At 40.9% G+C, this 25,235-nt stretch overlaps 1 protein-coding gene across 2 annotated transcripts in view; it reads right to left on the reverse strand.

Moving 5' to 3' along the window:
- The window catches only part of LOC149172579 (uncharacterized), a 405,339-nt gene that overhangs the window by 303,469 nt on the left and 76,635 nt on the right, over nucleotides 1–25,235 (reverse strand). For both annotated transcript variants that reach the window (XM_089427744.1, XM_089427743.1), the window contains exon 4: nucleotides 22,856–22,908. In XM_089427744.1, the coding sequence (XP_089283870.1) occupies nucleotides 22,856–22,908 (53 nt within the window). The remainder of the gene's footprint in view (nucleotides 1–22,855; nucleotides 22,909–25,235) is intronic.

Genomic DNA, 25,235 nt, shown 5'->3' on the forward strand with positions numbered 1-25,235 from the left:
ATATAGTGTCGGCATGGGGAAGATGGCAGCAACAAGTAAGAAAACCAAGAATGAGGATCTTCTTCCATTATTGAGGATGTCATCTAGTGGATTTCAATTGGGGAGTGCCAGTGGGACTACAATTCCACCAGCAAGAAAGAGGGCATCTACAAGTGGTCCTGTTACTACAAAATCTAGCAGGCCTTGGAGAGGGAAACCCTACAAGACAAAAATCTAGACTAAGTGCTAACAATGGGACAATTGCCCACTGTCACCACAGCCAAGGTCCCATGCTCTTTATGGACTTTTTGACCAATGGGAGGAATCCCGGTAAGATAATAATCACCTTTAATAGATATTCTAGGGTTTAAATTGCAAGGCGATGGATTAGGATTTCTCAAGGAATGCTCAACGTTGTGATATAATGCTTCAAAAGGTGCTTTTCTCCCTATGAGAGACCTAGTGATGGATTGTACAAGACCTAGGGATTCCTGAATTATCGTGGATGTAAGTACTCCCAAGATCAAGGAAATGAGTAGAACGGGCTTCTTATGTTATACTTCACCAAGTACTAAGTTCATACAACGCTCAAAAAAGTTCCCAAGTTGAGGAGAACTACCTAGGGTTTCCCTCTTAGGGCAATGCCTAGGGCGAGAGATTTATGGACAAAATGTAAGTGGATGCCCACCAAACTTTAAGATCAAGTAGTCAAAACCCTAGGCTTGATGTTTAGGCTCTTGGAATCCCACAAAACCTCCTCCTATGGAATTCGCTATAAGCCCTACCCTAGTTGTTCTACATTAAGAGGACAAAAATTTAGAGAGGAAAATTTATGGCCAAGAATTGAGTTTGACCACCAAGGACTTGTATTAGTTCCTTGCCCTTTGGGCATATGGAGTCTTAGGAGGATTGAGATGAGCTAAATCGTGTCTAAGGATGCCTAGAATTGATGCCCTAGGTATCAATCCAAACATTTATCCAATTCAAGAGATAATGGAGTTTTATTGAGAGTTTAAGGATTCCTCCACTAGGAACATTCATATCATGTCATACGATGAATAACATATGCAATACTCAACTAGAAAGCTCTTTCAAAATTAATTTTCAACAATTAGGGCACAATTTAGCAAGTTCTAGAAGCAGCAATTCCATACATTAAACAAGTTCAAGAGAAAAATTCCATGAACATAAAGCACTTCCAAGATGACATGCAATACACCCATCCAATATCCAAGGAAAAGCTCCAAAGACAAACCAAACTAGCTCCCATACAACAAAATGCATCCAAAAGATCTCCAATAGTCTAAAGAAACAAGTGCTAGTTCTTCTCAAGAAGTCGAATTCCAAGTGTGATGATGATGTGAGACTAAATGAGGTCCCTCATATTTATACATGTCCAATCAAATCTAATTTTAGCCTAGAGCCCCTCTTAGTTGTCAAATGGAGGGAAAAAACTAATTGTGGTTACAATCCAACCACATAGCCAATGTGAAATCATAAAAATTAACCCACATGAGGGATGAAAAGCTGACGTCATTATTGTGTGGGCCTCTTGGAGGCATGTTGTAATATTCCTAATTGGAAATTAACATCAAATACCAAAGCAATGTAGAAGGAACAGCAAAATAAATAAATCACAGCCGCGAAATCAGTACACAATAGGTACCAGCAAAACACTCTGAGCCATTTTATTAAATAACTGGAATTGGGTACATAGAGTGAGCTGAAACGATAGAACTCGAGCTTGCCAAGCAAGCTATTCAAAACCCAGATGAGATATCTCTGACCCAAATGAGGTATGCCCTAGAACAAGAAATGTGCACTACCCAGAAGTAATTTGTTGTTGACTACTAGCTGGAATAATGATCTCAAGGCCGAATACTCCTCGGAATGCTCTGAAAATTTAGCCCCAGACTCCTCTCCCAAAACCCACAAAAACCCGAAAAGGGATTGGGATGAAACCAAGAGATGGAATTGTCCCCCAACAAGTGCGAGCGGCCCAACTGGCCAGCTGAAGTAGAAATCTTACTGAAATGGAAGGTTGGAGCAGCCCTCACTCATCACTACCAGAATCCTCCAAAACTCCACTAAAAATCACCCAGGAAGGTTCAATTCCTCAACCCCACTTCAGCTCCCAACTCAGCCCACGAACTGCGTTCGCAGGCTTGCACAGTCCTCCTCTACGCATAGCCAAAGATGAGTAAGTTTGGCCCTCCAATTCAGCCTAGTACTCCAGCGAAATTTCTCTCTAAATTCTCCCTCCGGGTGAGTGATTTCTACCCCAAAAATTTTGCTCTTCAATTCTCTCTCCAAACATTGTGTAAGGATTCTCTATAGCAGCCCCCACACCTAGGAAACTTGCACCCCTGAATTTCAACTGAAATTTGTTGGACACCTAATCTGCTAAGGGTTGGTGTGGTGGAATGTGAACAATCACTGGAGTCTGGGAGGCCTTGGGATATGAAACCAACGGTCATAAGGATGTATTATAAATGTATATCTTTGTGAATAATAAAGTAGTCAACTTCTTATCTTTCATATCTTGTCTATTATCTTGTGTTGACTAACATGGTATCAGAGCAGACAAATTTTGGCCTTGCTCCAGTTTGAGCCACTGGTTTTTGTGCCCATTCTTTGTATGCCAATTTGCCAATCATAATAAGGTCATGCTCATAAGCTCATGAAACTGTCTTTGGCTATCTTGTCATGTCGGTGCTCTGTTTCTTGACAGATTCTGTATTTCGACCAGTTTAAGTTTCTCAAAGATGAGCATTCCTCTCCTTTGTCGCTCATCACAACCTGCTCATTTATCCCTCTATCTATGAGTTAACCAGAAAAGTTCTTCATGGTCGATTTTTCCAAGCCCAAAACATTCATTCCTGCATTGAATCACCACTGAAAGCTAGTCTATTATCTCTGACTTTGCTAGAGGGTCGTGTTTGCTTCTCCATTCTTTGTACATTGGTTCCTGCACTGACCTTTTTCCCCTTACTGGTCTCAGCTGCAATCTTTCCATTAACATCTTTAGGTTTGGAATCGCCCTTGATTTATTTTTAGAGTAAGAGATCTTATCAAAATATTAGACGAATCTGTCTTGATGATTTGGTTTTCTGGAGGTGATGTGTGGTGATCACAGATATAAACTAGCAATCCACCCAATGAGGAAGCTGGAACGGCGTTGATGAAAAATGCTCATGAAGGAATATCCTTCAAATATTGCGCAACCCCAGAATTTGAAGGAGGTGGAGAAGAAGAATGGAGTCCTTTGTCGCCATTAGAATCGACGATCGTTGTAAGAACGTGTTGAGAAATCAATGCTAGTAGATATTAGGGTTATGATTCCTCTTTCTTGATAATTATTTGTGAATTATGTTGGCCTCTTTTATTTCTTTATTAGATTATCTTTCATCAAGCAATTACCAGATTATTTGTGTATGAAGATCACAAGAACAAGAGACACAAGATGTAAGCGCACAGCCAGGCAAAACACCTATAAGGGGAAAACCTAGTCAAGAACTCTTCCTTCAGTAATTCAATTCAAGATGAGACACTTCCAGACTTCTTAGACCTAGACAAAGACCTCCTCTAACCACCAAGTCAGCGCTTCCTCCTTGTAGATGTCCTTTGCACAGCCTTCCAAGTGACATCTCTTCAAAGTGCAATGCTAGACCAGAGCTTCGGCCCCAGCAGCAGATTTTTGGTCTCCAACTTCAAAACTTCAACCCTGCAACAAGAACAAAATTTTGGCCCCAGCTTCAGTCCAGTAACTTCGCACGTGTGAGAGAAAGGAAACCCAAAATCTCAATTTTCTTCTTCCTAGCTTCTCTCCTTCTCCAGCAACTTCGCACTCTTTTGCAACTACTGCTTCTTAAAGATCAAACTTGTTGATGATGCTCTCCAACTTAAGTCAAGTTGCTCAATATGTAGGCTTCTTGTGAGGTCAAACTGCCCTTATCCAGGCCAACTTGATGAGGGAAGGCCGACTTTGTGTGGAGGTGACAAATTATATTTTTAACTCAAAAATAATTCATTTTTACATGATACAAAAGCCCAAGAAGGGTCTAATAAAAATGACAATGACTCTAATGACTCAATACAAAACCTAGAAGCCTTTAATGGAGGCTTTGACCTAGAGAACATTGACCTAAGCATAAAACCCATGCTTTAACAAGTCATTTTCTTTAATAATAGATTTTCTTTTGACAAGTACAATTATGAAGACTGAAGCTAGTTACATTCTTCAATAGAATTTATATCTCTGAATTCGGAAGCAGATTGACCTCCACAATGTTTTTAAAATTGGCCTTTCATGTTGACCCATGCTCGATTTGTGTGGAGACATTGATGATCAAGATTGTTATTTTTAGTGAGCTGGATTCAGCTTTGATATTTTGGCCCTCGTCTCAAAATGTTTAGCATTTCTTGTATGTAAATACTAGTGCATTTTTAGTTCAAGCCCTTGATTTTTAAGATCGAAAAATGGCTCAAATTAATAATGTATTAGAGTTATTGAATACCCTGATAAAATCCACTGTTGATGATATGGTAAAAGTCAGCAAAATCACTCTCACAGACATTCAAACTTGTCTACAAAATGTAAAAGATAAAATCAATTTCTTGTAGCTTGAGTTACAACTTCAGCGAGAGGAGATACAACAACACAGTCATCATTCTGAACTTGTTTTTGTTTAGAACAAACCTCTTTTTGACTCTGAAGTTGGCTCCCATCAGTGGTCAGAAATTTGATAAAATCAGTGACATTGAGGTTAACTACCATCATGTGCCCATTTTAGGAGCAATTTTACATAAAGATGCAGAAGTTTAGGTCCCCCTTCCCAAGCCCATCATCGAACCTTTGGAATAGCTCGTCAGCAACAAGCATAGTACCGGTCTTAGATATGACAAGGATGTGTCCTTTCATATTCCAGACTTCTCCAAGCCCATTCAGTTTTAGAGCGTTGGATTTCTTCAAGAAAACTCATCTTCACTCGCTACTCTTCCAAAGCAGCCACAAGTTGTTAGATACCAGCATTGTGACAGAGTTGGCCAAATGAAAGATCCTTGTTTTGATCTTCATTTGTGTGATTATTGTGGTCAGCACACTCATCATTCAAACAGATGCTTCAGAAACAAGCCTCCTGCAAGAAAAAAGATTCACCTTGGATGGATCGCTTCTTGGCAATGGGCTTCAACAGCCAAGAAGATATTTTGCTCATACCACAAGATTTGTTCTCGAGTATTGAAAAATCTTACACTTGAGACCTCTTCATCTTCTCACCTTGTATCTAACAAGGGAGGAATTGATGGTCATCTACAAGATTCACAGATGCATCAAGCGAGCCTGAGTCACAACCTGAACCTATTGCTTGAGCCTTCAGCCATACCCAGATTCAGAGTTGTAGCCAAAAGACAGAGCAGCCCTTGAGCATGCCTGTGGTTGGGGGCCTTCCTTAAACCACCGCAAGTTGAGACCTCCCTTTTCATGTTGAGGTTCTCCCTTTTTCCACAGGTTGAGACCTCCCTTTTCTAGGTTAATGGTCTACCTTTTCAAAACATTAGGGACACTTCCTCTAGCAGAAGCTAAAAGCTTCTTGCCAGATTTGGAATTGTTCCAGGAACAACACTAAGCATTCTAGGTTCAGACCAAAATTGTCTTCCTTTTCAAAACAATAGGGAGCACTTCTTCTAGCATCAGACTCCAGCTTCTTGACAGATTTGGAAGTGTTCCAGGAACTGCACTAAGCATTCCAGTTTTGGTGGTCAAACCATCATTGGTTGGAACCTCGAGTTCTCCCACCCTATATCATCATTTTAGAGAGCTCATTCAACCTATTGCTATCATGCATTATTGCATATTTTTATTATAGCTCTCTTCTTGGACTCGTATATACCGCTTCAGATTAAGGGGGGGATGTTGGACACCTAATCCGCTATGGTTGGTGTGGTGGAAGGTGAACAATCACTAGAGTCTAAGACATATTGGAATATGAAACCAACGATCAAAAGGATGTATTATAAATGTATATCTTTGTCAATAATAAAGTATTCAACGTCGTATCTTTCATATCTTGCCTATTATCTTGTGTTGTCTAATAAAATTGAAGCTCAATGGTGTGGAAAATGTAACTATTGTTTGTCTTCATAATGTAATATTATTTTTGATATATTTATTATTATTATTATATTTGTGATCAAGCATGTTCTTTATGCTCAATATGTCAAAAAGAGTCAAAGGATTTTGTATTTGAGTCATTGTGACGACCAAAAGTCGTGTACGCAGCAGAAATATTTAAAATACTTCGTAGACAAAGACATCCATGATACGACAGTAATTGTAAATTATATATTGTATAATAAATTGAGTGTAGGATGAGTACAATTGAGAATGAGGGTCCTGTTTTGTTAAGTTATGGTATGTTCTATGCTTATAACAGTTTACTTCTTTTTCTTATTATATTCCACCGATTAGCAATCACATGTAGATAAAGTAAAGTGCAGATAGAACATTAAAGGATCGACAGAAAACAAGCCAAGACAAGAGACACAAGATGTGGCGGCTAACCAGGGACAAACCCCACAATGTGTGGGGAAACCCTTTGATCAAATCTTCTTTTATCTTCAGTAATTCAGCAGAGAGAAATAGTACAATAAATCTGATTCATATCAGCAATAGCAAACCCTAGATCAGTAGCATCAGCATTAGCGGCTTCATTATCAAACTAGGGCAGACCATATCTCACAAACCGACAGTCGGATTGACTTCATTCCACCACCAAAAGTTTCGGCTTCCAGAGGAGGTTCAGATGAACCTACAGCGCAGTTCAGATGAGGAGATCTTCTAGGCAACGCAAGTCAATCTTTACTTCTGCAGTTGCAGCTTCAGTTTCAGCAGTTTCCGGCTTCAAACTAGGGCAGTCGATATCTTGCAAACCGTTCATCGGATTGACTTCATTCCACCACCAAAAGTTGCGGCTTTCAAAGGAGGTTCAGATGAACCTACAGCGCAGTTCCAAAGAGGAGATCTTCTAGGCCACGCAAGTCAATCTTTACTTCTGCAGTTGCAGCTTCAAATTCAACAGCTTCCGGCTTCACATGTGTGAGAGAGAGAGACCCATTTCAGCGCAGTAGAGAAGAGACTCATATTTGCGCAGTAGAGAGAGAGAGATGTGATGAGATGAGTGAGTGCAAATGAGGAAAAGTCCTCTTATATTTATACACAACGTTGGTGGGTGAATAGATGCAACTGTTGGGCTTCTGAGCCTACATGAGTTGTAGGTCGGCTTGATAATAATTCCATAATCAAAATAAATTCATATCTCCATGAATATTTATCGGAATTGAATGATCTTTATATCAATCCTACACCTCTTGACGAGAGGAATCTAATAAAAATATTATTAGCCATGAATAAAATGACCCACATGAAGTTTTGCCCTGGTTGCCAATTTTAACACTCCCTCTCAACCATGGAGAACTTCATCTGCAATCTGTCTATCGGTCGTTACTATTCATCCATCAAATGCACTGTCTTGTACAGCCTGACCCTTGCCCTGCTTTGCTCTATTTTGCCTGTTCTGCTTTGTCTTGTTCTGCCCTGCACTGATCTGTATTGTTTTGTTCTGTTCTGCTCTGCTCTTGCATTGTTCTGTTCTACTCTGCTTTTGTCCGAATTATGAAGAAGAAGAAATGATCGAGGATGTATCATACTGACTCAAAGTCAGTCTCAGAGTATGTACCACTGGTCCCAGACCAGTCTCAACCAACCCAAAGTCAGCGTCATAGTGAGTACAACTCCAATGGTCCCAGACCAATATCATCCTCCACTGACTCAAAGTCAGTCTCAGAGTATGTACCACTGATCCCAGACCAGTCTCAACCGACCCGAAGTCAGCGTCATAGTATGGTACAACTCCTACCACTGGTCCCAGACCAGTATCATTGATCCCAGATTAATGGAGGTCATCCTAGCGTAGGGAGTACGATAGTTACAACGATGCGTCCATCGGTACTACTATGGTCCCTAACTTCATTTCCCTGCTCATTGATCAGATGAGAGGTACTTCCCATGAGTCCCAGACTGCATGGGTAGGATGCCTCGACAGGAGAACTAATCAATCATGTCCTCACAGGAGAACACATTAATCCTGCTACAATTGCCATGGAGAACACATCAATCCAAGCCTCACAGGAGAACACATCTATCCTTCTACAATGTCGCCACGGGGAGTACATATATACCACCAGGGGATAGTGAATAATCCTGTGGTCATATGCTGCTCCAAGAAGCACCCTGCACCCCCCCCGGAGCTCTCAGAGCACAATGCATCATACATGACCCTCATTGGAGGGTCTTTGAACAACTCCAAGTTGTTCACGGAAAGTCAGAAATTTTACTTTCCCAAGGGGTTTTGTCAGAATGTCGGCGACCTGTTCATCTATACCAATATGATGGAGCCTTATAGCTCCCCGTTGCACCATATCTCAAATATAATGGTATCTGATATCAATATGCTTGGAGCGATCATGGAATACGGGATTCTCTGACAAACGAATCCCACTTTGGTTGTCACAAAGGATCACAGTGGTATCCAATGTGAATCCAAACAACTCACTAAAGAGCTTTCGCAATCAAACTGCCTCACAAGAAGCCATGCTAGCAGCAATATACTCTGCTTCGGGGGTGCTCAAAGCCACCGACTTTTGTTTCCTGCTCATCCAGGATATCGTAGCAGATCCCAAGGAGAAACAACACCCGGAAGTGCTCTTACGGTCCTCCACATTGCCTGCCCAGTCAGCATCTGTGTATCCAAATAGTCTCACATCTCTGGCAATGTATCTTAACCCATAAGTGATAGTGCCACGAAGATATCTCAGCAGATTCTTGGCACCAATCCAGTGTATGTGGTGGGGTTCAACCATATGCTGGCTCAACGTGTTGACTGCAAAGCATATATCTGGACAGGAGTTCACTAAGAACATTAATGCTCCGACGAGTTGCCGATACTCGGTAGCATTTCGTAAAACAGGTCCAGCAGCACTACCGCTTAACTTCTTGAAGTCAAGCTCCATCGTAGTTACAGGCTTGCAGTCCACCATTCCGAATCTTTCCAATATCTTCACCACATATTTTCCTTGAGATAGGAAAATTTCTCCTGGCTATTGCCACACTTCAAGTCCTAGGAAGTAGTGCATCAGTCCTAGGTCTTTCATTTCAAATTCAGAGGCCAGCTTCCTCTTACATTTGTGAATGAGAGGGTCTGCACCTGTTAGAAAGAGGTCATCCACATACAACACCAGTATGAGAGGCTTGTCATCTTCAACCTTAAAGTAAAGGTTAGGATCGGCTTCACTCCTAGTGAATCCCAGCTTCATCAAGTAGTTATTGATCCTCTCATACCATGCTCGGGGTGCTTGCTTCAACCCATAGAGAGCTTTCTTCAACCTGCATACATGAGATTTTCGATCATAAATCTCAAATCCTTCGGGTTGCTCCACGTAGACCTCTTCTTTGATCGAGCCATGCAAGAACGCAGTCTTGACATCCATCTGATGTAGGTTCCATCCTTGTGAAGCGGCAAGGGCTATGATCGAGCGGATGGTCGTATATCTAGCAACCGGTGCAAATATCTCATCATAGTCTATACCTTCCTTTTGGGAGAAACCTCGAGCAACAAAACGAGCCTTATACTTTTCCCTGCTTCCATCTGCTGCATGCTTTATCTTGTAAAGCCATTTGGAAGTAACAACAGTCTTGTCCTGAGGTCTGGGAACTACTTCCCAAACATCATTCTTTATGATAGACTCATATTCTTCGGTCATAGCATCGTTCCATACTTGATGCTTGACGGCATCTGAGAATGACGAAGGCTCATTTTGTATGATCGTGCTCATGATGGTCAGGTATCCTTGATACCTATTAGGTTTCTTACTTTCACGAAAGGTTCCTCGAGGTGCAGCATGTCCTTCAGCATCATCAAGTAACCCCTTAAGCCATGAAGGCCTCTTCCTAGAAGAGGAAGGCTCATATGGAGGAGGATCAATCCGATCCATGGGTTCTTCTACATCAGGCATTGATTCATCATCCTTTTCTTTCGGTTCTCGGGTGTCGGCTTCTTGAGAGCTCCTCAAAGTCGGAAGATTGATCACCTTGTTGAGAGCCATATCTTCGTCAAAGGTGACATCATGACTAGTTATGACTTCCCTTTGACCGGCGACATAGATTCTATAGCCTTTAGTATTTTCACCATAGCCCACGAAAATTCCCTTCTTTCCAGATGCTCCCAATTTATTTCTTTTCTCTTTCGGCACATGAAAGTATATAGGGCTTCCAAAAATTTTAAAATGAGAAACATCAGGTTTTTTACCGGTGAATTTTTCTTCAGGAGTCTTGGAACCCAATGCTTGATGAGGGCATCGATTTTGTACATATACGGCAGTGTTTGCAGCTTCAGCCCATAGAAACTTAGGAAGACTTTGATCATGTAGCATGGCACGGACAGCTTCCACAATTGTGCGGTTTTTCCTTTCTGCCACACCATTTTGTTCAGGAGTATATGGTGTAGTAGTCTCCCTCTTGATGCCAGCCTCTTTACAAAAATCATGGAACTCATTAGATTCATATTCAGTCCCATTGTTAGTTCTTAAGATCTTGATCTTCTTTTCGGTTTGATTCTCGATTAGGGCTTTGAAGTGTCGAAACCAAGGGAACACTTCATCCTTCTTTTTCAAGAAGTATATCCAGGTATTTCGAGAATGGTCATCTGTAAAAGTGAGATAATATGAGTATCCTCCCAAGGAGTTCACAGGCATCATACCTGATATGTCTGAGTGAACTAGTTGTAATATATCGGAGGTCTTGCTTTGACTTGAAGGGAATGGTCCCCTTTTGAGCTTTCCTTCGGCACATCCCGGACATACACCTTCTTTCTCTACTTGGAATTCAGGCATCCCTGTTACCATCCGTCTTACATCGGGTAGAGCTTTGTAATGAAGGTGGGCAAACCTCCGATGAAAAAGTTCGGACTGAAGCGTTGTGTCACAAGACATGACAACTAGCGGACTTCCACCAACTTGATATAAAGAATCAACTCGAAACCCAAGAGTGAAAGCATCTTTAACATTCTTTTTCCATATGCGTACCTTACCATCGCTGAAGGTTACCTTATAGCCTTTGTCTTCCATTGCCGAGATGGATACCAGGTTCTTTTTGAGATCAGGTACATATAATACATCTTGTAAGTGAATCGTATTACCTTGATTCAGTTTAAGAGAAACATTGCCTACACCTTTCATTGGGTATTTCATGTCATCTCCAAGGACAATTTCCAGGTTAGTTTCTTTCTCTACTAGATTATAGAGTACTTCTTTGTAACCAGTGAAGTGTCTTGAGGCACCACTATCAATGAGCCAAATTCCCATTGAGTCCGAAGGAGCGGAGGTAGATAGAGCAGTTGGTAGATAATATTCAGCCTGCTTATCGTCAACAGTGTTAGATTCATACCTGGAATTTCTAGCCTTTTTGAATGGTTGCCCTCTTCCTTGATTTCCCGCATTCCTTTTTCCTTTGTTGTTGAATTTTCCATTCCTTCGATTACCATGAGAGGGATTTTGATCATCGTCACGGTGAGAGTCCTTTCTATCAGGGCATTCCCTTGCATAGTGACCTGCTTTATTGCAAATGAAACATCGTCCTTTTCTTCCACCCTTAAATCCAGCCTTTCTTTTCGATTTAGACCCAGAATTATTTCTTTTCTTAGCATGAGAGGAAAAAGCAGCAGGAGGACCTTTAGGCAAGGGCATTTCCTGCTCTTCTACCCTTGTTTGTTCTTGAATGCATCTAGCCATTAATTCCTCGAAACTAGGAATTATATTATTGTTCAGAAGAGTAGTCCTGAACACATACCATTCAGATGGTAATCCTCCGAGAGTTGTGAGTGCCATTTCTCTGTCAGTAATGGTTTCCCCAATAGATAGGAGATCGTTCTTGATCTCATTGATTCTTAAGAAGTATGCTTGCATACTTTCATCTTTACCCTTCTTGATTTCCCTCAACTTATTTCTAAGAAACAAAACTTGATTTGCATCATTAACTTTAAATAAACTCACCAGTCTGTCGTAGATTTCCTTGGAGGTGTCTAGATCAGAGATGTAGGCCACCAAGCGCTTGTCGATAGTCCCGGACGATCTTCTTTGTTTTGACTTCTCCATTTTTCCATTTGTTCCAGGCAGCAGCAGATGCATTTGATGAAGGCTCAACAATATTGCCTCTTACATGGTCCAACACTCCTTGATCTTCAACGGTTAGATCGATAGACATCTTCCATCCGTGTTAGTCAGCTTTCTCACGGAGCTTGTCTTCGGCAGGAAAGAGTGTTGAAGACCCCATAGTTCTTTTAGGATAGCCTTGCCAATCTTCTCTTCAATGATTGCTCTTGCTCTTGCTCGGGCTTTGTCTTCACCTCAGCTCTGATACCATGTTAAGTTATGGTATGTTCTATGCTTATAACAGTTTACTTCTTTTTCTTATTATATTCCACCGATTAGCAATCACATGTACATAAATTAAAGTGCAGATAGAACATTAAACGATCGACAGAAAACAAGCCAAGACAAGAGACACAAGATGTGGCAGCTAGCTAGGGACAAACCCCACAATGTGTGGGGAAACCCTTTGATCAAATCTTCTTTTATCTTCAATAATTCAGCAGAGAGAAATAGTACAATAAATCCGATTCATATCAGCAGTAGCAAACCCTAGATTAGTAGCATCAGCATTAGCAGCTTCATTATCAAACTAGGGCAGACCATATCTCACAAACCGACAGTCGGATTGAGTTCATTCCACCACCAAAAGTTTCGGCTTCCAGACGAGGTTCAGATGAACCTACAGCGCAGTTCAGATGAGGAGATCTTCTAGGCCACGCAAGTCAATCTTTACTTCTGCAGTTGCAGCTTCAGTTTCAGCAGTTTCCGGCTTCAAACTAGGGCAGTCGATATCTTGCAAACCGTTCGTCGAATTGACTTCATTCCACCACCAAAAGTTGCGGCTTTCAAAGGAGGTTCAGATGAACCTACAGCGCAGTTCCAAAGAGGAGATCTTCTAGGCCACGCAAGTCAATCTTTACTTCTGCAGTTGCAGCTTCAAATTCAACAGCTTCCGGCTTCACATGTGTGAGAGAGAGAGACCCATTTCAGCGCAGTAGAGAAGAGACTCATATCTGCGCAGTAGAGAGAGAGAGATGTGATGAGATGAGTGAGTCCAAATGAGGAAAAGTCCTCTTATATTTATACACAACGTTGGTGGGTGAATAGATGCGACTGTTGGGCTTCTGAGCCTACATGAGTTGTAGGTCGGCTTGATAATAATTCCATAATCAAAATAAATTCATATCTCCATGAATATTTATCGAAATTGGATGATATTTATATCAATCCTACACCTCTTGACGAGAGGAATCTAATAAAAATATTATTAGCCATGAATAAGATGACCCACATGAAGTTTTGCCCTGGTTGCCAATTTTAACATGTTTATATAGCCAGGTAAGTACCCTTTCACGAACAAGTATGTCTCTAAGACACGCTTTTTCATTATTAACTAACTAACCATTAGTTAATTTACTTATTATTTATTACTATATTTATATTATTATGATTATTATTTATTATCTATTTTTATCTATTTTTACATAATTTATGTTCATAACATTGCCTTCTCCTTCAAAAAGCTTTGTCCTCAAAGCTTACTGATGAAGGATCAGACCTCCTCTGTCATTCGGAATATCTTCTTGTTTCTGAGCTTTCATCTTTATTGATACAAGACAATATGATGTTATGAGAGATAAATAGAATTGTCGTACTGAAAATGGATCAGACCATCCTAGATTAATCTTCTGGGGAATCTTCTGATCCTTTGAGATGTGTGGTGAATAGTTATCGTATGACCGGATTGAGTGTTGAAGTTTCTAAATTTACTTAGTTAGAAACCCTCCATGCACTTTATCTGATTTATTCCTACCTACACGTTATTTTCCTTAACAAGTTATTTACAATGTAAATACTAAAAAGAAACACTAGTGCATGCTAAACGTATTACATATCAGCAACTAAAAGAAACAAAAACAAACACACCATATGACACCATTATTTTTGGACTAATGTCCCCAGAAAAACCCAATGTGGAAAAACCGATGCAACGATTTGAGGGTTTTCTTATTAAGCAATATCAGAGTACAATCTGGGTGCTGAAATTGGCCTACACAACAGAGAATTTCCTTGGCAGTAATACCTCTCAATTTCTAACAAATCTCCTCGATGAAACCCCAGATAATCCTTCCGACAGCTACTCAGCACAACTCTGCCCCAGAAACCCCAGAGTCAGCCTCTCTCTGGACTGTGTCAGCCTCTCTCTGGACTATGTCAGCCCCTCTCTGCCTCACGTTGGCCCTGCGTCACCCTAGATGGGTCTGCGTCAGCCCTGGTAGGCCCCGCATCAGCCCTCTAGCACGCTACGTCAGCAACGCTAGCCTCTCTGAGGCTCTACGCAACTCCCGGTTGCTTCTGCGTGAGCCCTAGCTGGCTCTGTGTCACTCTCCTTGGCTACTGCGCTGCTCTCCCGGCACTATCTCTGCCTCTCTATCTCTCTGTACTCAAATGCCCCTCAGGTGCATATCCCGATCACTAATTCTATCTCTCTTAGCAAACCCCGCTCTAGAGAATAGAATGACTGAGCACTCTGGTGTTCTCTCCAAGTGACCCTCAAGCCTCCTCTTATACTTTTCCTATTGACATATCAACGGCCGAGATTAAGTCCCTAATCAACAGCTAAGATTAGATCCGGCTTGATCCATGTCTTTCGAACCATTCTAACACAAATTCATATTAATACACATTAATATTTTATTTTTCCTAAGTTTAGACTTAGGGACTCCATTAAAAATATTCATTATTTTAATATCTCGTTATCTGTTTAGAATCTGCCCAAACCCTTTCTAGGTATTGGAGATCTCATGTGCCCCAACCTCTCCACCAAATTTCGTGGCTAGAGCACATCCGATGCTACCCCAAATCAACACTCCCTCTTAGCGAGGACTGTGCTCTAGCAATACTCCTCACTGAGTATTACTCTGATCATCCGTCATCGGTACCTGTGCTGATGCTAGGCCTTTTTGCCCAACATCCTCTGCACTGTTGCATCTTGTACTGTTACCCATGGCCCTGCCACTACCACTGCCACTGCTGCATCCATACTGCAACTCCCTCTGCATCCGTGTTGTTGCTGGTCCTTTCTCCCAGCACTGCATTCGCACTGCACATCCTCTCATCATGTTGCATCGTGCTACCCACTGCTGCACTACAACTCAGTTACTGAGAGGTAAGTAATTGATCTCCCAATATGACCTCCCTGTTGGGCTAGAGACACCCACTGATGTTGAAGCTCCCTCTACCGCTGACAAGTGCTCCCTCTCTGACCTCTGCACTGTTGCAACAACTCTCTGCATCTCGCACCGTTGCACACCTCTTTGAGCCATCCTGCACTGGTGCAACACTCCTGTGCCTCTCGCACTGCTGCAACTTGCTACCCTCGCGTTGTCTCGAGACTCCTGCACTATAGCTCTATTTGCCGCTCCATCTGCATCCGTCTCTACCCACATCAACCAGTCCAGCTACTCCTCATCGGGGCTCCCGTATCAAGGTCTAATCCAAGACGCTGGATACCTCAAGGATCCTGCCCTTCATCGTCTGTAGTCCGTCTTACTATAGCTCCATGTCTCCCCACTTCCTCTCCAGTGGCGCATGTGCACTCATGGCACAGTCATCGTCTATCAAAACTTCCTTCTCTACCCATGCTGGCACTGCCTTAGTCTCGGAAGACTCCCCCTTACTCTTCTTCCTCGAACACTGGATCGCATAATGACCCAGCTCCCCACAGTGGAAGCACTTGATCTTGGAGAGATCTTTCTTCTTCCGCCTTTCCTGCTTTCCCTCGTATGCTAAGGCCACATCTTCCTCCTCCTACTTGACTTTGATCCCCTTTCTGCTGCTACCCGTCTTCGACTGTCGTCTAATCTCTTCCTGGTGAAGAGTTTCCCACATCTCGTCCCAAGGTGGGAGAGTCCCTCTGCCCAGGATACTCTGGACAAATACCTCCCAGTCTTCTGAGACATCATTCAGAGTTGTCCTCACCATCAGCTCTTGATCCGGTGTTGCCTCTATAGCAGTCAATTGATCTCGGATCTCATTCAGTCCTCCGAGGAAGGTGTCAATCAATTCTCCCCCCTTCATCTGATACGACATCAACTGATTCTCAAGCAGCATTCTTCTCTGCACAGAAGTATGCTAGTACAGCTTCTTAAGAGCCTCTCACATCTCAAATGTCGTTTCCTTCTCGGCTATGTGTGGTACTACATGATCCTTGGCCCCGTCAAGGATAATGCTCTTAGCCCTCGCTAGAAACCCTCGGTAGAAACTCCCATGGCCTTGCTTTGTCAGGTATTGTTCTGACTACAGTTCCTCACCAGCTTCACTCTGCAGTATTCCCGCAGCCTTCTAAACCCCAGCAACCTGAGGGTGAGAGCTCCTAGGCTCTATGCAATCCTGGCACCAGCAACCCGGCCTCCTCAGCCAATTGCGTCAGACTTCCCAGCTACTGAGTGGCTCTGCGAGAGGCTTCTTTTGGCTTCCTTAGCCTCTGCGTTGTCTCTTCCCGGCTCACCCTTGATGACGCAGGCACTGCATCACCCTTGTTGTTGCTCTGCTAGAAATAGCTCCTGTCACCTCGGGACAACTGTTTTCTGCTATTATTGCTCGCTCGGTTGATGTCCTTTAGTCCTCCTGTGATCTATAATCACCCTCTAATACCATGTTGAAGTTTCTAAGTTTACTTAGTTAGAAACCCTCCATGCACTTTATCTGATTTATTCCTACCTACTTGTTATTTTCCTTAACAAGTTATTTACAATGTAAATATTGAAAATAAACACTAGTGCATGCTCAACATATTACAGATCAGCAACTAAAAGAAACAGAAATAAACACACCATGTGACACCATTATTTTTGGACTAATGTCCCCGGAAAAACCCAATGTGGAAAAATCGGTGCAGCTATATGAGGGTTTTCTTATTAAGCAATATCAAAGTACAATCTGGATGCCGAAAATGGCCTACCCAACAGAGAATTTCCTTGGCAGTAATACCTCTCAATTTCTGACAAATCTCCTGGCTGAAACCCCGGATAATCCTTCCGGCAGCTACTCAGCACAAATTTGCCCCAGAAACCCCAGCGTCAGCCTCTCTCTGGACTGCATCAGCGCCTCTCTGCCTCACGTTGGCCCTGCATCACCGCGGATGGGTCTGCGTCAACCCTGGGAAAGCTTGCTTCAGCCCTCTGGCTCTCTGCGTCAACAACGTTGGCCTCTCTGAGGCTCGACGCAGCTCCCGACTGCTTCTGCGTGGCCCTGCATGAGCCTTGGCTGACTCTGCATCACTCTCCTTGGCTACTGCACTGCTCTCCCGGCACTATCTCTGCCTCTCTGTCTCTTTGTACTCAAATGCTCCTCAATTGCATCTTCCAATCACTAATTCTATCTCTTAGCAAACCCCGCTCTAGAGAATAGAATGACTGATCACTCTGGTGTTCTCTCCAAGTGACCCTCAAACCTCCTCTTATACTTTTCTTGTTGACATATCAACAGCCGCGATTAAGTCCCTAATCAACGGCTAAGATTAGATCTAGCTTGATCCATGTTTTTTGGACCATTCTAATACAGATTCATATTAATACACATTAATATTTTATTTTCCCTAAGTTTAGACTTAGGGACTCCACTAAAAATATTAATTATTTTAATATCTCCTTATCTATTTAGAATCTGCCCAAACCCTTTCTAGGTATTGAAGATCTCATGTGCCCCAACCTCCACCAAATTTCGTGGCTAGAGCACATCCGATGCTACCCCAAATCAACATTGAGCTCACTTCAATATTCTTTGGAACATAAGTTTGTTTATGTTCTACGAGATATAGATTTGGCGATTGACTAAGGTGTGTACTCTTGTGATTCGTATGTAGATAAGGAATTTTTCTTGTTTGAACTTCCTTAAACGTTTTTATGGCGGTTTCCTGATTTCCTTCCGGCATTGTTGTTGTTGACTCGACCATTGAATCCTTATTTGGGGTGTCCTGTATTTGAACGACAACCTCTGAGTATGTTTTTACTTCAATAGGGTTTGGATTAGCCTGAACTGCGAGATTAGTGGTATTGATGTTTGTTTCTTCAGTTTGGACTACTACATCTGGAGATTTTGATGCTTCCTTTGCGACAAGTTCTTTGAACCTATTCGTCAATGATTTCTTTTCGTCCTTAATTTTTTTAATCTGTTTGAGAAGATTTTGATTATGATTTTTGAGACGTAAGCATTCCTCATTCTCTGAGTCAACTTTATTTTGGCCTTCACGCTTCTTGTCTTTTAAACACTTGATTTGTTCTACTAATGTTTGGTTAAGGCTCTTTAAACGTAAATTTTCTTCTTGTTCTAATAAACGCTCCTTGAGTTCCTTCTTTGATGCTTTAGCTTTCCTGACTTGTTTGAGTAGTTTTTCTTGGTCATCTCAAAGGTGCGAAATTTCTTTGTCTTTGCTGCAGATGACTTCTTCAAAGCTCTTTTTGCTTCTTTGATATAGTTTTTTCATTATCTTGAAACATCAAGTCTGAGATATCCTTAAGGTCTTCTAATAAAGATTTTATTGATTTTGATTTACTTGTTATGTCTCGAAACATGACCATCTTCCCTTTATAAGGAAATAACAAAACGTGTTTCTCTATGTTTAACATGAATGTACCCAAATCCTTAAACCAGGGTTGACCGAGTATGATGTTAGTGTTTTTATCCGTCCTTACAATATGAAATTGAGATATGTACTCATAATGACCTATTGTCACTTGTACATCACTAATTTTATACTCTTTTTGGTCAAAAATATTTTTCTTTACACCAATGCTTAGCTCTGGAATTAATAGCTGATTTGCCAAGTTAATGTTGATATAATTTTTATCGTTGCTTGGATTGATGGCGACATTAACTTCTCTTTCTTGGATACTTCATTTTAATGTAATTACTCTGTGATCTGTAACTGAAAGACCATTATAAGAAAACCTTTCTTCCTTCGTCATTTTAGAATCGAGCTCCATCATTTTTGTCAATGATTGATCCCATTTGTTTTGTCGAAATGACTTAAGGAATTTTGTAATCACTTCTTGTTTTTAATTAACCTTCGAAACTTATTATTCCTTCGAAATTCTTTTTTTTATTAACTTTAGTATTCCATTAATTTTTATTTTTGAAAGTCTTTGACTTAAAATCAAAACTTCCTTATAATAATCCCCTCTTTTATAAAATTTTCTTTTTCCTTTTTCTATTTTAATTATTATTATAAACCTTTACATCTCGGTAATTGAGTTGTAGTGTAGCAGTTACTTACATCTCAATAGCTGAGTTGCAGTGCAGCAGTTAGCAGTGGCAGTGCTATGGGCAGCATGTTGAGAGGGAGTTACAGTACAGATGTAGCAGTGGCAGTGGAAGAGCCATGGGCAGCAATACAGAAAGCAGCAAGGCAGTGGATGTTGGGAAGCAGGCCAAGCATCAGCACAGGTACCGATGCGGAAGGATCAGTGTGATGTTCAGTGGTGAAGCATTACTAGAGCACATTCCTCGCTAAGAGGGAGTGTTGATTTGTGGTAGCATCGGGTGTGCTCTAGCCATGAAAATTGGTGGAAAGGCTAAAGCACATGAGATCTCCAAGACCCAAAAATGGTTTGGGGAAATTCCACCCAGTTGGAGAGATATTAAAATAATTAATATTTTTAATGGATGGGTATTAATATAAAACTGGGTGAGAAGGTTCTAAATAACATGGATCAAGCCAAATCTAATCTTAGTTGTTGATAAGAAACTTAATCTCGATCGTTGAAGACTCAACAAGAAAAGTATAAGAGGAGTCTTGAGGGTCAATTGGAGACACACCAAGATTGATCAGTCAGTTCGATTTTCTGGAGCGGGGTTTGCTGAGAAAATTCGAACAAGTGATCTGTTGCAGCTAGGGCCAGTGAGTACATAGCAGAGAGGCAGAGATAGTGCAGAGGGTCAGCGCAGTGACTGAAGAGGTTGACGCAGAGGCAACCAGAGCTACGCAGAGGCAGCAAGAGCCACGCAGAGGCAGCTAGAGACTACACAGAGGCTGAGGGGCCTGCGTGGGTGACGCAAAAGGCCAGAGAGCTGACGCAGAGAGGCAGAAGGTTGACGCAAAGGGTTCTAGAGCTACATTGAGGCTAGCATGGTTGACGCAGAGCCTTGGAGACGCGCTAGAAGGATTTTCATGGGGCAGACTTGCTGAATATCTGTCTCCAAGAAAACGTATTACTGTCATGTAAAAATCTATGTTGGGTGACCCAGTTTGGCACCCTATTTGTACTCAAGAAATCTGCATAATAATAAAACCCTCAGAACTACTGCACTGGTTTTCTCGCATTGGGTTTTTCTGGGGACAATTGTCCAAAAATAACGGTGTCCCTTGTGTGTTTGTCTAGTATTTCAATGGTTGATCTGTATATGAGTTAAGGTTGCATTTGTGTTTATTTTTAGTATTTATATGTATAAATAACTTGTTAATGGAATAAACAAGTAGGTGAAATAAACCAGATAATACAGTAGGAATTTCTGACATGTCAAACTTAGAAATTTCAACAAATATAAGGTCAAAGAAATATTTCATTGTCTCTACAGAGACTCTCTAAGCTCCTATCAATCTAGGCCACTCACCAAAAGACATTATTCGGCGTGCATCCAATGTTGACAGCTACAATGTAAAATCACGGATTTGGACGATGTGCATGCTAACGCTCCCTACTCCCTTCACGACAGTTGCATTCCTACACAAGATATTTTTTTCTCTAGCTTTCCTCCACTTTATATGGTTTTCCTTTCTGGGATAACCTACTTGAGCACCTATATTTAATTCATTCGTTTACTATTGCTCCTATACTCATTTTTCATTTCATTTCATATCAATTTAGGGATGGCTTTTGCAACTGCCCTTTTTTGTTTGGCTATTGTTGTTGGTTGTAGTCATCAAGTGCTTTAAACCATTTTTATCTTCAGAGGACATTAGTATAAATTTCAATTTCAATTTCCCTCCTTCCTTCACATTACAAATTATTAAGCTATTCAATAAAAAGAGTAAAATGTTCCCATGATATGTGAAAATTCCTTGACTGGACTTCCTACTACAGCAAACTGATGTTACTTCTCCTACTTGTTAATCCATACAAGTTATTTATTGTGTTCTACTATAAATAGCAAAGTAAATACTACTGCAACCTTCACTTAATTAAATTATAAGCGGAAACAAGATATTGAGCAAGAAAGAAAATACAACACATGACACCATTATTTGTAGACAAAAGTACCTGGAAAAAACCAATGAGGGAAAAATCAGTGCAGCAACTATGAGGGTTAATTATTATTAAGCAGTAGCAAATTCTGAATACATCTTTGAATACCTCACAGGGTTATTCAGTTATAGAGAGAAATACTAGCAAAAGGATTTGTGAGATTACCTCACACTATCACTGAGAATATCCTAGCTGATCCAAATACCGAATGAATGGCCTCTGGCAGGGCCTATGCTGCTCTGCGCAGTCCTGACACAGGGTCTGCGTCAACCTCTCTAGGCTCCGCATCACTCAGTCTGTTGATCGATTTGCTACCTAGAGTCTCTGCTCTCAGCCTTCCGGTCTCATATCCCAGCTCCCAACTTCTGAAATTGACTCTACTCAGCAAAATCTCAGACTCTCTCTCACCCTCTACACTGCCTCTATGTGGCCCTTCGTGGCCCTGCATCAGCCTCTGAGTCTAAGCTACTAGATCACCCTGTGCCTCTCTTCGCTGATGATTCTCCAACTGAGAAAATCTCTCTCTCTCCGGAAGCTATCCCTGCACCTCATTTGCAAGAAATCACCTCAATCGAATTTTCCTCCTAAGAACTTCTCACTTCGGAAAATTGATTTCTTGATCTCTCGGTGTATTTTCCAAATGACCCTCAAGCACCTTCTTATATCTTCCTGTTGGACAACCAACGGCCTAGATTAACTCCTAATCAAAGGCTCAGATCGTTTTGACTTGATCTCCGTCTTTTTCTATAAGTTACCCCCACAATTAGATTAATACCCATTAATATTTTAATTTTCCTAAGTTTAGACTTAGAAACTCCATTAAAAATATTAATTATTTTAATAAGATCGTCTCCGGGTGGAATTTCTCAAAACGATTTCTGGGTTCTTTGGAATGCATGTGCCCAAGCCTCCCTGCAAAATTTGAGGTCTAGAGCACATCCGATGCTACCCCAAATCAACATGATATTTATGTAAAACCATGTGAGTTACATCCCTTTAATCAATAATAGATACCCAATATGCTAGAATATGAATAGTGCTAAGTGAAAATGTAAGCCTTGCATTTATCATGGATGTATTTGTTTTTGCATACTATGGATGATGGACAATATGCTAATATTAAACTACTGTTCAGATGATTGACGATATCAATAAGATCTGCAGTAAAATATTTAACCATGGCCTGCATTACCATTAAAACCAAAAAGAGTATCAGAAAATTGACCAACAGGAATATAGAAAACAGTAAAGGTTTGCAACCATAAGGTTCAACAAGGCAAAATAGTGAAAGCGGGAATAATGAAGTATGTCATACTACAAACATCAATGCATGATGCGACAAATATAAATGATTAATGCACAACTGAAGACAACGGGAATATTTTCCAAGAAGTAAATTGTTAAGCATTAATGTAAAGAGAAATTACCAGCTACTGATTTATTGCCCACTGATTCCTTTTTCTTTCTTGACAGCAATTGCCTGCAGGTTGCAACATTAAAACCCAACTGAGACCATGAGCAGAAGTTCAAAGTTACAGAAAAACGCTCATTCAGGAAATATGCTAGAAGTTAGAATGCCTTCAATAGGAAAGTTGAACTTGTATACTGCTTTATGTTTCATCCGTACATATCCAGGATATGGATGAATATTATCATGGAAAACGTAAGCTTCAAAATCTACAGAATCTTTTCTCGAGTTAGATCATTGAGATACAATTGCAGAATACCTGTCAGAAAGACTGTCACGCATAACTTGGGAGAGTTCATGATAGACAAAGCACAAGATTGGGGCTTTTTTGATGGAGCCTAGGAGGAACCCTTGGATTACAGCAGAGCTTGAGGACCCCTGTTCATATCTACTTCTCACAGTAGAAAGGTCAACACAGATTTGGGGACAGGTCTGTATACTTTATGCAGAATTTATGGGATTCAGACTTAAATGTGCTTTGAAAAGGGAAGTAAAACACATTCAGATCTTTAGAGACTCGTCATGGCAATCAACTGAATTAAAGGAAATGCTCAGATTCGTAATGCACAGCTTAGGTCAATTGCAGACCAGTTAAAAGAGGTTACAGCTTCATTGGAAGAAGCCTTTTTTTCACATATTTACAGGGAATTAAATGAGGAAGAAGACACTCTTTCCATGGAATGTCAAGGCCTAGCTCAAGAATTCATAGCTCTGGAAGAAACAAAGGATGGAGTCTCAGTTTCCTCTATGTTCAGTTTCTGAAAATATTCATAATTTAGTTGTCAAGTGACTGAAACTGTAGATAATAGAAGGAATAGCATTCTATGATTAGATACATGTTGTAATTACCAAGCTAATTTCATTTCATTGCTAAGTATAAGACTTTATCGTATAGTTGTTAAATATTGCATGCTTTCTATGTTTCAATTGATCTATTTTTTTAGAAGTTCAAACATGTCAAGATTACAAAGGACATTTATTTAATTATTAATTTATTTTTTATGCTGATATTAAATTGCTCAAGACCTGGTTACCTAACCAAAACTTAAGGTTAAGGTAAATGGAAAAAAAACCAAGGGGGCTTCCCCACAGGTCACTAGGCTTAATGTTTATGCAGTATGTGTGTAAGTATGATAAAGTTTAGCAACATGAAAAAACGGAAAAAACGGAAATAAGTTGTGGTTGAGGTGATGGTGGGAAAAAGGGAGACGAGTGCCTTACTTGTTTGGCAAATAGAGTCATATAACAATTCAAGAGGGTAAAGCAAGTGCTATAAGCAGCTAATTGGCATGCCATACAACCGCCCTAATTTAGTTTTTAAATGATTTAGGGGACTATTACAGCAAAATCTAGCAGGCCTAGTCGAGAGCTTCACTAGGCAACCTAGTCCTTATGGCAACAAGAGACCAGCTACCACTGTCACCTTAGTGGCTTCTCTCCAACTATTAAGTGATGATTGTTATCCCCGTTGTTGAAGAGTCTAGGGCAAATAGGTTTAATAAGATTCTTCTCACGATGATAACTATTTGTGAGGTACTTTTTACTTTTCTTATTAGTACAATCTTGTCTTGTTATTATTAGAGTGTGTCTTCTTACTTCATCAAATAGTTATCAAAACAAAAGAGACCAGAACACAAGATGTTGGCTTTCTGACAGGGCCAAAACCTCTCGCTCTTTGAGAGGAAAACCCACACAAATTCTTCTTATAGAGATTCCAATTGACGAATACCAAAACCAAGACCCTTGACCTATGTTGCCATTCCCAAACCAAGACACAATCATCCTTCTTCCTTGATTCTTCGATTTCTTCAAAACATGATCACTACAACATCCAAACGTTGTGATATATCCCTGAACTTTGGCCTCACAGAATTGTGCATCATACCTTCATACTGTCATTAGCACCAAGTTCCACCATGTAACACCTAGCTGCATCATGTATCACTGATCATCATATCACTACTAAGCACAGCACCGAGACCTTATCCAAACTGTACCACTATGATATGTCCATCTGCATTACAGTGAATATATGCCGAGACAGTGAGGAAGATATCACTGTAATGTCACCCCAAACTAGTCCGCATTGTGATCACTGTGGTAACCAAACTCCTTGCTGTCTTGACCACCAAGAACCTCAAAAAATATGCCGAGAAGATTGTTGTGGATGATCCGCACCTTATCTCTGTTGTACCCATCCAAAATCTCAGAGATATATCAAACTGTCACTATGGAAATGCAAGGGGTATAGGCTCCTATATATAGTTGTTTGCCCCTACATTTGAGTCAACATGATCATTTGAAAGGGTGTGTCTCCATATGTGAGCCGACTTGTCATT

Source organism: Pinus tabuliformis, chromosome 4_2 (assembly GCF_031772625.1).
Source record: "Pinus tabuliformis cultivar Carrire ecotype Pingquan chromosome 4_2, CPIR1, whole genome shotgun sequence".
Taxonomy (NCBI): Eukaryota; Viridiplantae; Streptophyta; class Pinopsida; order Pinales; family Pinaceae; genus Pinus; species Pinus tabuliformis.